The 12,363-nt window shown below is 44.3% G+C and overlaps 1 protein-coding gene across 1 annotated transcript; it reads left to right on the plus strand.

Annotated features, from left to right (window-relative positions):
* The first annotated feature begins 209 nt into the window (after positions 1-209).
* On the plus strand, positions 210-4,054 carry LOC139414071 (gamma-glutamylaminecyclotransferase-like). The gene is made up of 2 exons (XM_071161952.1): positions 210-309; positions 3,284-4,054. The coding sequence occupies exon 2, from the start codon at positions 3,305-3,307 to the stop codon at positions 3,773-3,775; it is 471 nt and encodes a 156-aa protein (XP_071018053.1). The 5' UTR covers positions 210-309; positions 3,284-3,304; the 3' UTR covers positions 3,776-4,054.
* The last annotated feature ends 8,309 nt before the right edge of the window (positions 4,055-12,363 follow it).

The following is a 12,363-nucleotide window of genomic DNA, read 5'->3' on the forward strand; positions in this document are numbered from 1 at the left end:
ACTAGTATTTCTGAAAGTGTAAGGATAATAACTCAGCCATGCTTATTGCTTGCCAACATGTTACTCCCGCTATGTTTAATATAACACAAATATACACGAATGATTCATTTCGGTTGCCTACGTGAAGTTTGTTCTTTAGAAACTATTTAACTCTAGCCACAAAAACGAAGGAAATGACGACAACATTGTACCGGAACCCTCCCTCTTCATTCCGGTGTCAGTTCAGCCTACCTTTCACCGGGGCCGTTAAACCCCGACAAGACGTGATGAGAGGCTTTCGAGGAGCTGCTTTTACTCACGTCGCTGTTGGTGAGCAGAACAACATTGTATTTCATTATATAATCATCTATAACGTTGCCGATATACAGGTTCGGTTGTGACTTGTGTAGTGACTGTATCAAGATAAATTACCTTTGATGCATTTTAAAACCAAACCTCAGTCCTGGAGACCTACTGGGTGTTTAGGTTCCAGCCAAGCATTATTACTCATCAACTATCTCTGGTTTCTGCACCTTCAGTCTTTACACACATTTGATTCACGCGTAGTGCTGGGCTGGAATAAAAACATGCTCCCAGTTGCTCGCCAGAGGAGAGGGTTTGGAGAATCTGCAGACGCCTAAACTAGTTTACTACTTTGGTTCAGACCTCTCTTTTGTTGCTGAAGTTGTACAACAACATGAGTTCAGCTAGTAATCAGCTAGTTATCAGCAACTGAAAGCAGCTAGTTATCAGCAACTGAAAGCAGCTAGTTATCAGCTAGTTATCAGCAACTGAAAGCAGCTAGTTATCAGCAACTGAAAGCAGCTAGTTATCAGCTAGTTATCAGCAACTGAAAGCAGCTAGTTTTCAGCTAGTTATCAGCAACTGAAAGCAGCTAGTTATCAGCTAGTTATCAGCAACTGAAAGCAGCTAGTTATCAGCTAGTTATCAGCAACTGAAAGCAGCTAGTTATCAGCTAGTTATCAGCAACTGAAAGCAGCTAGCTATCAGCTAGTTATCAGCAACTGAAAGCAGCTAGCTATCAGCAACTGAAAGCAGCTAGCTATCAGCAACTGAAAGCAGCTAGTTTTCAGCAACTGAAAGCAGCTAGTTTTCAGCAACTGAAAGCAGCTAGCTATCAGCTAGTTATCAGCTAGTTATCAGCAACTGAAAGCAGCTAGCTATCAGCTAGTTATCAGCAACTGAAAGCAGCTAGCTATCAGCAACTGAAAGCAGCTAGTTTTCAGCAACTGAAAGCAGCTAGTTTTCAGCAACTGAAAGCAGCTAGTTTTCAGCAACTGAAAGCAGCTAGTTTTCAGCAACTGAAAGCAGCTAGTTTTCAGCAACTGAAAGCAGCTAGTTTTCAGCAACTGAAAGCAGCTAGTTTTCAGCAACTGAAAGCAGCTAGTTTTCAGCAACTGAAAGCAGCTAGTTTTCAGCAACTGAAAGCAGCTAGTTTTCAGCAACTGAAAGCAGCTAGTTTTCAGCAACTGAAAGCAGCTAGTTTTCAGCAACTGAAAGCAGCTAGTTTTCAGCAACTGAAAGCAGCTAGTTTTCAGCAACTGAAAGCAGCTAGTTTTCAGCAACTGAAAGCAGCTAGTTTTCAGCAACTGAAAGCAGCTAGTTTTCAGCAACTGAAAGCAGCTAGTTTTCAGCAACTGAAAGCTAAAAAAGGCTAAAATAAGACTGTAATAAGACTCTGGTAGGTAAAAAAAAAAAAAGGTTTTATAAGTCACGGCCCTGTCTGATGCTAGAACCTTTGTGGGCCCCTCTGTGTGAGATAGGACTGTAGTAGGGGGATCGTTGGGGTGGGCCCCTCTGTGTGAGAGAGGACTGTAGTAGGGGGATCGTTGGGGTGGGCCCCTCTGTGTGAGATAGGACTGTAGTAGGGGGATCGTTGGGGTGGGCCCCTCTGTGTGAGAGAGGACTGTAGTAGGGGGATCGTTGGGGTGGGCCCCTCTGTGTGAGAGAGGACTGTAGTAGGGGTGGGCCCCTCTGTGTGAGATAGGACTGTAGTAGGGGTGGGCCCCTCTGTGCCAGTTCTCTATCCATCCTTCCCCTTGTCTGACTCAGTAACTTTCCATACAGCCAGTTCTCTATCCACCCCTTGTCTGACTCAGTAACTTTCCATACAGCCAGTTCTCTATCCACCCTTCCCCTTGTCTGACTCAGTAACTTTCCATACAGCCAGTTCTCTATCCACCCCTTGTCTGACTCAGTAACTTTCCATACAGCCAGTTCTCTATCCATCCTTCCCCTTGTCTGACTCAGTAACTTTCCATACAGCCAGTTCTCTATCCACCCTTCCCCTTGTCTGACTCAGTAACTTTCCATACAGCCAGTTCTCTATCCACCCTTCCCCTTGTCTGACTCAGTAACTTTCCATACAGCCAGTTCTCTATCCACCCTTCCCCTTGTCTGACTCAATAACTTTCCATACAGCCAGTTCTCTATCCACCCTTCCCCTTGTCTGACTCAGTAACTTTCCATACAGCCAGTTCTCTATACAGCCAGTTCTCTATCCATCCTTCCCCTTGTCTGACTCAGTAACTTTCCATACAGCCAGTTCTCTATCCACCCTTCCCCTTGTCTCACTCAGTAACTTTCCATACAGCCAGTTCTCTATCCATCCTTCCCCTTGTCTGACTCAGTAACTTTCCATACAGCCAGTTCTATATCCACCCTTCCCCTTGTCTGACTCAGTAACTTTCCATACAGCCAGTTCTCTATCCACCCTTCCCCTTGTCTGACTCAGTAACTTTCCATACAGCCAGTTCTCTATCCACCCTTCCCCTTGTCTGACTCAGTAACGTTCCAGTTCTCTATCCATTCCTCATTGACCCCAACATACATACATTACTTTTACATGTTAAGTAATCAATGTTTTATTTGATTTGAATCCTTAGTTCTAGTATGGTAACATGAATTAGAATATTTCATGCCAGAATCCAACAGAGTAAAACCAGGTTATGTTTTGATTTCCGCTGGGGTCCAACAGTTAAACTATGGTCATGAGACATTCATAAGTTCCAGTATATTCTTCAAGAATCAATAGGTCACACATCACAGGAGGGTTGGTGGCTCCTTCACTGGGGAGAACAGGCTCATAGTAACGTCTGAAACGGAATGGTATCAAATCACGTGGTTTTCATGTGTTAGTTTCCATTCCATCCACTCCATTCCAGCCATTACTATGAGCCCGTTCTCCATTCAGCAGCCTCCGGTGCAGAAATGGGTGTGTCAACTGCAGGTTGTCCAGTTAACTGTGAGACAACTAAGTGTTCCATATCTGTCCTGTTTCCAGATCTACGTCCCGCCGGTCCAGATGACTTATATCTTTGTCTATGGGACTCTGAAGAAGGGTCAGCCCAACTACTTCAGGATGCTGCCGGACCAGGGGAACGGGAAGGCTGAGTTCTGTGGTCACGCCCGCACCGTAGATGGCTACCCGCTGGTGATCGCTGGGAAGTACAACATCCCCTACCTGCTGAACCGTCCCGGGGAGGGCCACAGGGTCCAGGGGGAGGTGTACAGGGTGGATGACACCATGCTGAGCTTCCTAGACGCCTTCGAGGGCTGCCCCACCATGTACCAACGCACCTCCGTTCAGATAGAGTTGGAGGACTGGAAGGTGGAGGGGAGAGAGAGGAGCCCAGGCAGCATGATGGAGGCCTTCTTCTACAGCACCACCTCCTACCAGCCTGCCTGGCTCAAACACAACTTCTATGAGAACTACGACGCCTACGGAGACCATGGCTTGGTGTACATCGACAGGGAGGACAGAGAGATCCACTGAAGGATCTGTAGCCTGGGTGCCAACATGCCACTCCTTGTTATGATAACACCAGCAGGTCTGGGACCTGGCTAGAGGATAGATAGGCTGCTACACAGGATAGCTTTTTAGATATGTTGACTTGGTACTGTTGTTTTTACAGTTGACTACTTTTTACTGTCCAGGGATGTAAACTGCTGAGGGCCCTAGAAGGAGACACGTTGTTGTTGCACTGAACCATGTCATACATCCCTGCTAGGGGGAAGTGCAGGTTTTAACTAATTAAACAACAGAATATCATCTACATGATCCGTCTCTGTGTGCAACATAACCAGTGGTTCATGTGAACCGAACTCACAGCTAAAACAATCCAATGTTATTTGTTGACTAAACTTTACTGCAAATGACACTCAAGTCTTGAGAAAAAAACAATACACTAATATTGCAGTTACCACGACAGCCTTTATAATAGAACGCTTGTTACCACGACAGCCTTTATAATAGAACGCTTGTTACCACGACAGCCTTTATAATAGAACGCTTGTTACCACGACAGCCTTTATAATAGAACGCTTGTTACCACGACAGCCTTTATAATAGAACGCTTGTTACCACGACAGCCTTTATAATAGAACGCTTGTTACCACGACAGCCTTTATAATAGAACGCTTGTTACCACGACAGCCTTTATAATAGAACGCTTGTTACCACGACAGCCTTTATAATAGAACGCTTGTTACCACGACAGCCTTTATAATAGAATGCTTGTTACCACGACAGCCTTTATAATAGAACGCTTGTTACCACGACAGCCTTTATAATAGAACGCTTGTTACCACGACAGCCTTTATAATAGAACGCTTGTTACCACGACAGCCTTTATAATAGAACGCTTGTTACCACGACAGCCTTTATAATAGAACGCTTGTTACCACGACAGCCTTTATAATAGAACGCTTGTTACCACGACAGCCTTTATAATAGAACGCTTGTTACCACGACAGCCTTTATAATAGAACGCTTGTTACCACGACAGCCTTTATAATAGAACGCTTGTTACCACGACAGCCTTTATAATAGAACGCTTGTTACCACGACAGCCTTTATAATAGAACGCTTGTTACCACGACAGCCTTTATAATAGAACGCTTGTTACCACGACAGCCTTTATAATAGAACGCTTGTTACCACGACAGCCTTTATAATAGAACGCTTGTTACCACGACAGCCTTTATAATAGAACGCTTGTTACCACGACAGCCTTTATAATAGAACGCTTGTTACCACGACAGCCTTTATAATAGAACGCTTGTTACCACGACAGCCTTTATAATAGAACGCTTGTTACCACGACAGCCTTTATAATAGAACGCTTGTGACCACGACAGCCTTTATAATAGAACGCTTGTTACTACGACAGCCTTTATGATAGAACGCTTGTGACCACGACAGCCTTTATAATAGAACGCTTGTTACCACGACAGCGTTTATAATAGAACGCTTGTTACCACGACAGCCTTTATAATAGAACGCTTGTGACCACGACAGCCTTTATAATAGAACGCTTGTGACCATGACAGCCTTTATAATAGAACGCTTGTTACCACGACAGCCTTTATAATACAACGCTTGTTACCACGACAGCCTTTATAATAGAACGCTTGTTACCACGACAGCCTTTATAATAGAACGCTTGTTACCACGACAGCCTTTATAATAGAACGCTTGTTACCACGACAGCCTTTATAATAGAACGCTAGTTACCACGACAGCCTTTATAATAGAACGCTTGTTACCACGACAGCCTTTATAATAGAACGCTTGTTACCACGACAGCGTTTATAATAGAACGCTTGTTACCACGACAGCGTTTATAATAGAACGCTAGTTACCACGACAGCCTTTATAATAGAACGCTAGTTACCACGACAGCCTTTATAATAGAGCGCTTGTTACCACGACAGCCTTTATAATAGAGCGCTTGTTACCACGACAGCCTTTATAATAGAACGCTTGTTACCACGACAGCCTTTATAATAGAACGCTTGTTACCACGACAGCCTTTATAATAGAACGCTTGTGACCACGACAGCCTTTATAATAGAACGCTTGTTACCACGACAGCCTTTATAATAGAACGCTTGTTACCACGACAGCCTTTATAATAGAACGCTTGTTACCACGACAGCCTTTATAATAGAACGCTTGTTACCACGACAGCCTTTATAATAGAACGCTAGTTACCACGACAGCCTTTATAATAGAATGCTTGTGACCACACATCTAAATATTGCACTTGGGGGGAGAAAAACATGTTAAAGTATAAATTGAATGAAACAGTCATTCTATTTCTGCCCTGTTATAGTGGCCACTATAGTAGACATGGATCAAGTGCACAAGGCTACATGTGAGCAAAAATAACATTCACTGAATTAAAACACTCCAGTGTTACTGTCAAGATCAACACTAAAACAATGTCTTTGGGCCACACATTATTACATTGTACACTTCCTGCCTGTGGACATGTGTTCTACAATGTGTCAGCAGCAGAGAGGAGGGAACGGGTGATTTCTTTCACCTCTATAGAGGCATCCATCTTAAGCCCAGCTACACCTGATCCCTGAATCCACCTGTTTAACAAGCAACGCCTCATTTTTCACCTCATTCTCTCAACCTGAAAATGAAACAATACTGTAGAGAGAGAACATTAGTTAACATTTCACACAGATTGCCAGGGTCCAGTAAGCAACTGTGTTATAACTCGAGGAACGGCAAGGAGTCGTATACCAGTTAATACTATAGCGAATTGGTTACTAATGTCGGCTAGCGTCAGCTGTCTGTTGTAACGTTAGCTAGCTAGCGTCAGCTGTCTGATGTTGTAACGTTAGCTAGCTAGCGTCAGCTGTCTGATGTTGTAACGTTAGCTAGCTAGCGTCAGCTGTCTGATGTAACGTTAGCTAGCTAGCGTCAGCTGTCTGATGTTGTAACGTTAGCTAGCTAGCGTCAGCTGTCTGACTTTATTAGCAGCAAATTTTCACACCATGAACTCAATTATTTGATCAGATAAATTGGCTAGCTAACGAATACTTGTCCCACCACACTTTCTCCCTCACCTCAAGTAGTCCTATCTACCGTACTGGGTCCAGTCATTGGTACAGTACTACCAAACCCTACTGTAGTTCTACATGTCTATCGTTTCTTACCTGACCCATGTCATGTGACTTAGCTACTGTCAGATAAATGTTGTTTGTCTACTCCGTAGCAGAACCTGTTATGCTAACAGAACATTAGCTACTGTCAGATAATGTTGTTTGTCTACTCCGTAGCAGAACCTGTTATGCTAACAGAACATTAGCTAGTGTCAGATAATGTTTTGACTACTCCGTAGCAGAACCGGTTATGCTAACAGAACATTAGCTAGTGTCAGATAATGTTGTTTGACTACTCCGTAGCAGAACCGGTTATGCTAACAGAACATTAGCTAGAAAGCACTTTAGACTGTACGTAAAAATTACTACAATTATACATTCCTCTATGAAGCTAAACTGTCTGATCACTGTAGTGAGTGATCACCTGCTGCAGGACATGTCTGACCTGTTGTTGAGACCATTAGTGGGACAGGACATGACTGGCCTATGTTGTTGAGAGTCCATTAGTGGGACAGGACATGACTATGTTGTTGAGAGTCCATTAGTGGGACAGGACATGACTATGTTGTTGAGACCATTAGTGGGACAGGACTATGTTGTTGAGACCATTAGTGGGACATGACTATGTTGTTGAGACCATTAGTGGGACAGGACATGTCTGACCTATGTTGTTGAGACCATTAGTGGGACAGGACATGTCTGACCTATGTTGTTGAGACCATTAGTGGGACAGGACATGACCATGTTGTTGAGACCATTAGTGGGACAGGACATGACCATGTTGTTGAGAGACCATTAGTGGGACAGGACATGTCTGACCTATGTTGTTGAGAGTCCATTAGTGGGACAGGACATGACTGACCTATGTTGTTGAGAGTCCATTAGTGGGACAGGACATGACTGACCCATGTCGTTGAGACCATTAGTGGGACAGGACATGTCTGACCTATGTTGTTGAGAGTCCATTAGTGGGACAGGACATGACTGACCCATGTCGTTGAGACCATTAGTGGGACAGGACATGTCTGACCTATGTTGTTGAGACCATTAGTGGGACAGGACATGACTATGTTGTTGAGACCATTAGTGGGACAGGACATGTCTGACCTATGTTGTTGAGAGTCCATTAGTGGGACAGGACATGACTGACCCATGTCGTTGAGACCATTAGTGGGACAGGACATGTCTGACCTATGTTGTTGAGACCATTAGTGGGACAGGACATGTCTGACCTATGTTGTTGAGTCCATTAGTGTGACAGGACATGACTATGTTGTTGAGACCATTAGTGGGACAGGACATGACTGACCTATGTTGTTGAGACCATTAGTGGGACAGGACATGACTGACCTATGTTGTTGAGACCATTAGTGGGACAGGACATGACTATGTTGTTGAGACCATTAGTGGGACAGGACATGTCTGACCTGTTGTTGAGACCATTAGTGGGACAGGACATGTCTGACCTATGTTGTTGAGAGTCCATTAGTGGGACAGGACAGGACATGACTATGTTGTTGAGACCATTAGTGGGACATGACTATGTTGTTGAGAGTCCATTAGTGGGACAGGACATGACTATCTTGTTGAGAGACCATTAGTGGGACAGGACAGGACTATGTTGTTGAGACCATTAGTGGGACAGGACTATGTTGTTGAGACCATTAGTGGGACAGGACATGACTATGTTGTTGAGAGACCATTAGTGGGACAGGACATGACTGACCTATGTTGTTGAGACCATTAGTGAGACAGGACATGACTGACCTATGTTGTTGAGAGTCTATTAGTGGGACAGGACATGACTATGTTGTTGAGAGACCATTAGTGGGACAGGACATGACTGACCTATGTTGTTGAGACCATTAGTGAGACAGGACATGACTGACCTATGTTGTTGAGAGTCTATTAGTGGGACAGGACATGTCTGACCTATGTTGTTGAGAGGCCATTAGTGGGACAGGACATGACTATGTTGTTGAGACCATTAGTGGGACAGGACATGACTATGTTGTTGAGACCATTAGTGGGACAGGACATGTCTGACCTGTTGTTGAGAGACCATTAGTGGGACAGGACATGTCTGACCTATGTTGTTGAGAGTCCATTAGTGGGACAGGACATGACTGACCTATGTTGTTGAGACCATTAGTGGGACAGGACATGACTATGTTGTTGAGACCATTAGTGGGACAGGACATGACTATGTTGTTGAGACCATTAGTGGGACAGGACATGACTATGTTGTTGAGACCATTAGTGGGACAGGACATGACTATGTTGTTGAGTCCATTAGTGGGACAGGACATGACTATGTTGTTGAGACCATTAGTGGGACAGGACTATGTTGTTGAGAGTCCATTAGTGGGACAGGACATGACTGACCTATGTTGTTGAGACCATTAGTGGGACAGGACATGACTATGTTGTTGAGACCATTAGTGGGACAGGACATGACTGACCTATGTTGTTGAGACCATTAGTGGGACAGGACATGTCTGACCTATGTTGTTGAGAGTCCATTAGTGGGACAGGACATGACTATGTTGTTGAGAGTCCATTAGTGGGACAGGACATGACTATGTTGTTGAGACCATTAGTGGGACAGGACATGTCTGACCTATGTTGTTGAGAGTCCATTAGTGGGACAGGACTATGTTGTTGAGACCATTAGTGGGACAGGACATGACTATGTTGTTGAGAGTCCATTAGTGGGACAGGACATGTCTGACCTATGTTGTTGAGAGTCCATTAGTGGGACAGGACATGTCTGACCTATGTTGTTGAGAGTCCATTAGTGGGACAGGACATGTCTGACCTATGTTGTTGAGACCATTAGTGGGACAGGACATGACTATGTTGTTGAGACCATTAGTGGGACAGGACATGACTGACCTATGTTGTTGAGAGTCCATTAGTGGGACAGGACATGACTGACCTATGTTGTTGAGACCATTAGTGGGACAGGACATGTCTGACCCATGTTGTTGAGACCATTAGTGGGACAGGACATGTCTGACCCATGTTGTTGAGACCATTAGTGGGACAGGACATGACTGACCTATGTTGTTGAGAGTCCATTAGTGGGACAGGACATGACTGACCTATGTTGTTGAGACCATTAGTGGGACAGGACATGACTATGTTGTTGAGAGTCCATTAGTGGGACAGGACATGTCTGACCTGTTGTTGAGACCATTAGTGGGACAGGACATGACTATGTTGTTGAGACCATTAGTGGGACATGACTATGTTGTTGAGTCCATTAGTGGGACAGGACATGACTATGTTGTTGAGTCCATTAGTGGGACAGGACATGTCTGAACTATGTTGTTGAGACCATTAGTGGGACAGGACATGACTATGTTGTTGAGACCATTAGTGGGACAGGACATGACTGACCTATGTTGTTGAGACCATTAGTGGGACAGGACATGACTGACCTATGTTGTTGAGACCATTAGTGGGACAGGACATGACTATGTTGTTGAGTCCATTAGTGGGACAGGACATGTCTGACCTATGTTGTTGAGAGACCATTAGTGGGACAGGACATGACTATGTTGTTGAGTCCATTAGTGGGACAGGACATGTCTGACCTATGTTGTTGAGAGTCCATTAGTGGGACAGGACATTAGACTTATATCATACCACTGTTAGGTTCTTATTTTTCAGAGTAAATAACTCAGACTCTAGAGAAGCTTTAACCAAGTTTAATCATTTCCCAAAGGTTCTGTACAGCAGAAAATCAGACAGCTAAAGATTTCAGACTTCACAGTTTATATACATCCTACTTAAGACACTCCCCTTTCTCTCCAATCCCTACGTTTCATGGCTCGACAGGAAGCTAATAAAGAGGGTAACAGGATACCAAACATTAAATTACTCTCTTCAGAGAATCTGTCCTGACCTCAACCTCTCATCTAATACCCAGATGTCTCCCCTGTATCAACACATCGCTCTCCTCCTGACCTCAACCCCTCCTTCTCCTAATCCACAGATGTCCATCTGTGTCCCCTGTATCAACACATCACTCTCCTGACCTCAACCCCTCCTTCACCTAATCCACAGATGTCCATCTGTCTCCCCATGTATCAACAAATCGCTCTCCTCTCCTGCTGACCTCAACCCCTCCTTCGCCTAATCCACAGATGTCCGTCTGTCTCCCCTGTATCAACACATCGCTCTCCTGACCTCAACCCCTCCTTCACCTAATACCCAGATGTCCATCTGTCTCCCCTGTATCAACACATCGCTCTCAACCCCTCCTTCACCTAATACCCAGATGTCCATCTGTCTCCCCTGTATCAACACATCTCTGTCCTGACCTCAACCCCTCCTTCACCTAATCCACAGATGTCCATTGTCTCCCCTGTATCAACACATCGCTGACCTCAACCCCTCCTTCACCTAACACCCAGATGTCCATCTGTCTCCCCTGTATCAACACATCGCTGTCCTCTCCTCCATCAAACACATTCTAACAGAACACCCGGTCTCTTTCATTTCCTATCATACATTTACTATCTCAATGTTTAGCACATTCCAACACCACATTCATTCTTCCCATGACAGACTGGCCAGGTGAATCCAGGATCCCTTATTGATGTCACCTGTTAAATTCACTTCAATCAGTGTAGATGAAGGGGAGGAGACGGGTTAAATAATGATTCTATGCCATTCAGAGGGTGAATGGGCAAGAAAAGATTGAAATCAAATCACTGTAAAAAAAAAAATGAATAAGAACTAACAAATAATTAAAGAGCAGCAGTAATAATAATCATAGCGAGACTATATGCAGGGGGTACCGGTTAGTAATGAGACTATATGCAGGGGGTACCATTTAGTAATGAGACTATATGCAGGGGGTACCGGTACATTGTTAATTGTTATAATTATCAACTGTGTGTTGTCTCATCTCAGTCGACCCCCACTTCCCTTTTTGTCTAGCAAGCTGCCATGCCGGTTTAGCCCACTAGGGCACATTCTCCTATCATTCCTTTGTAACCATATCTATTTTGTATGTGTTATGCATTTCTGTGAATTACTTAGTTAGTAAATAAATTATTTTAAGACAATTGATGTATTGTTATACTCCAACCCTGTTCCTGGAGAGAGACCCTCCTGTAGGTTTTAACTCCAACCCTGTTCCTGGAGAGAGACCCTCCTGTAGGTTTTAACTCCAACCCTGTTCCTGGAGAGAGACCCTCCTGTAGGCTCTGCTGCGTTATAGAATAGACTGTAACATAGACGATGGCTCTGCTGTGTTATAGAATAGACTGTAACATAGACGATGGCTCTGCTGCGTTATAGAATAGACTAACATAGACGATGGCTCTGCTGCGTTATAGAATAGACTGTAACATGGAGACGAAACATAGACGATGGCTCTGCTGCGTTACAGAATAGACTAACATGGAGACGATGGCTCTGCTGTGTTATAGAATAGACTAACATGGAGAC

The sequence above is a fragment of the Oncorhynchus clarkii genome, chromosome 7 (genome assembly GCF_045791955.1).
Source record: "Oncorhynchus clarkii lewisi isolate Uvic-CL-2024 chromosome 7, UVic_Ocla_1.0, whole genome shotgun sequence".
Classification (NCBI taxonomy): Eukaryota; Metazoa; Chordata; class Actinopteri; order Salmoniformes; family Salmonidae; genus Oncorhynchus; species Oncorhynchus clarkii.

Bases quoted from the DNA above. Each gene is read 5' to 3' on its own strand.
- LOC139414071 (XM_071161952.1), top strand. From the start codon at position 3,305: ATGACTTATATCTTTGTCTATGGGACTCTGAAGAAGGGTCAGCCCAAC.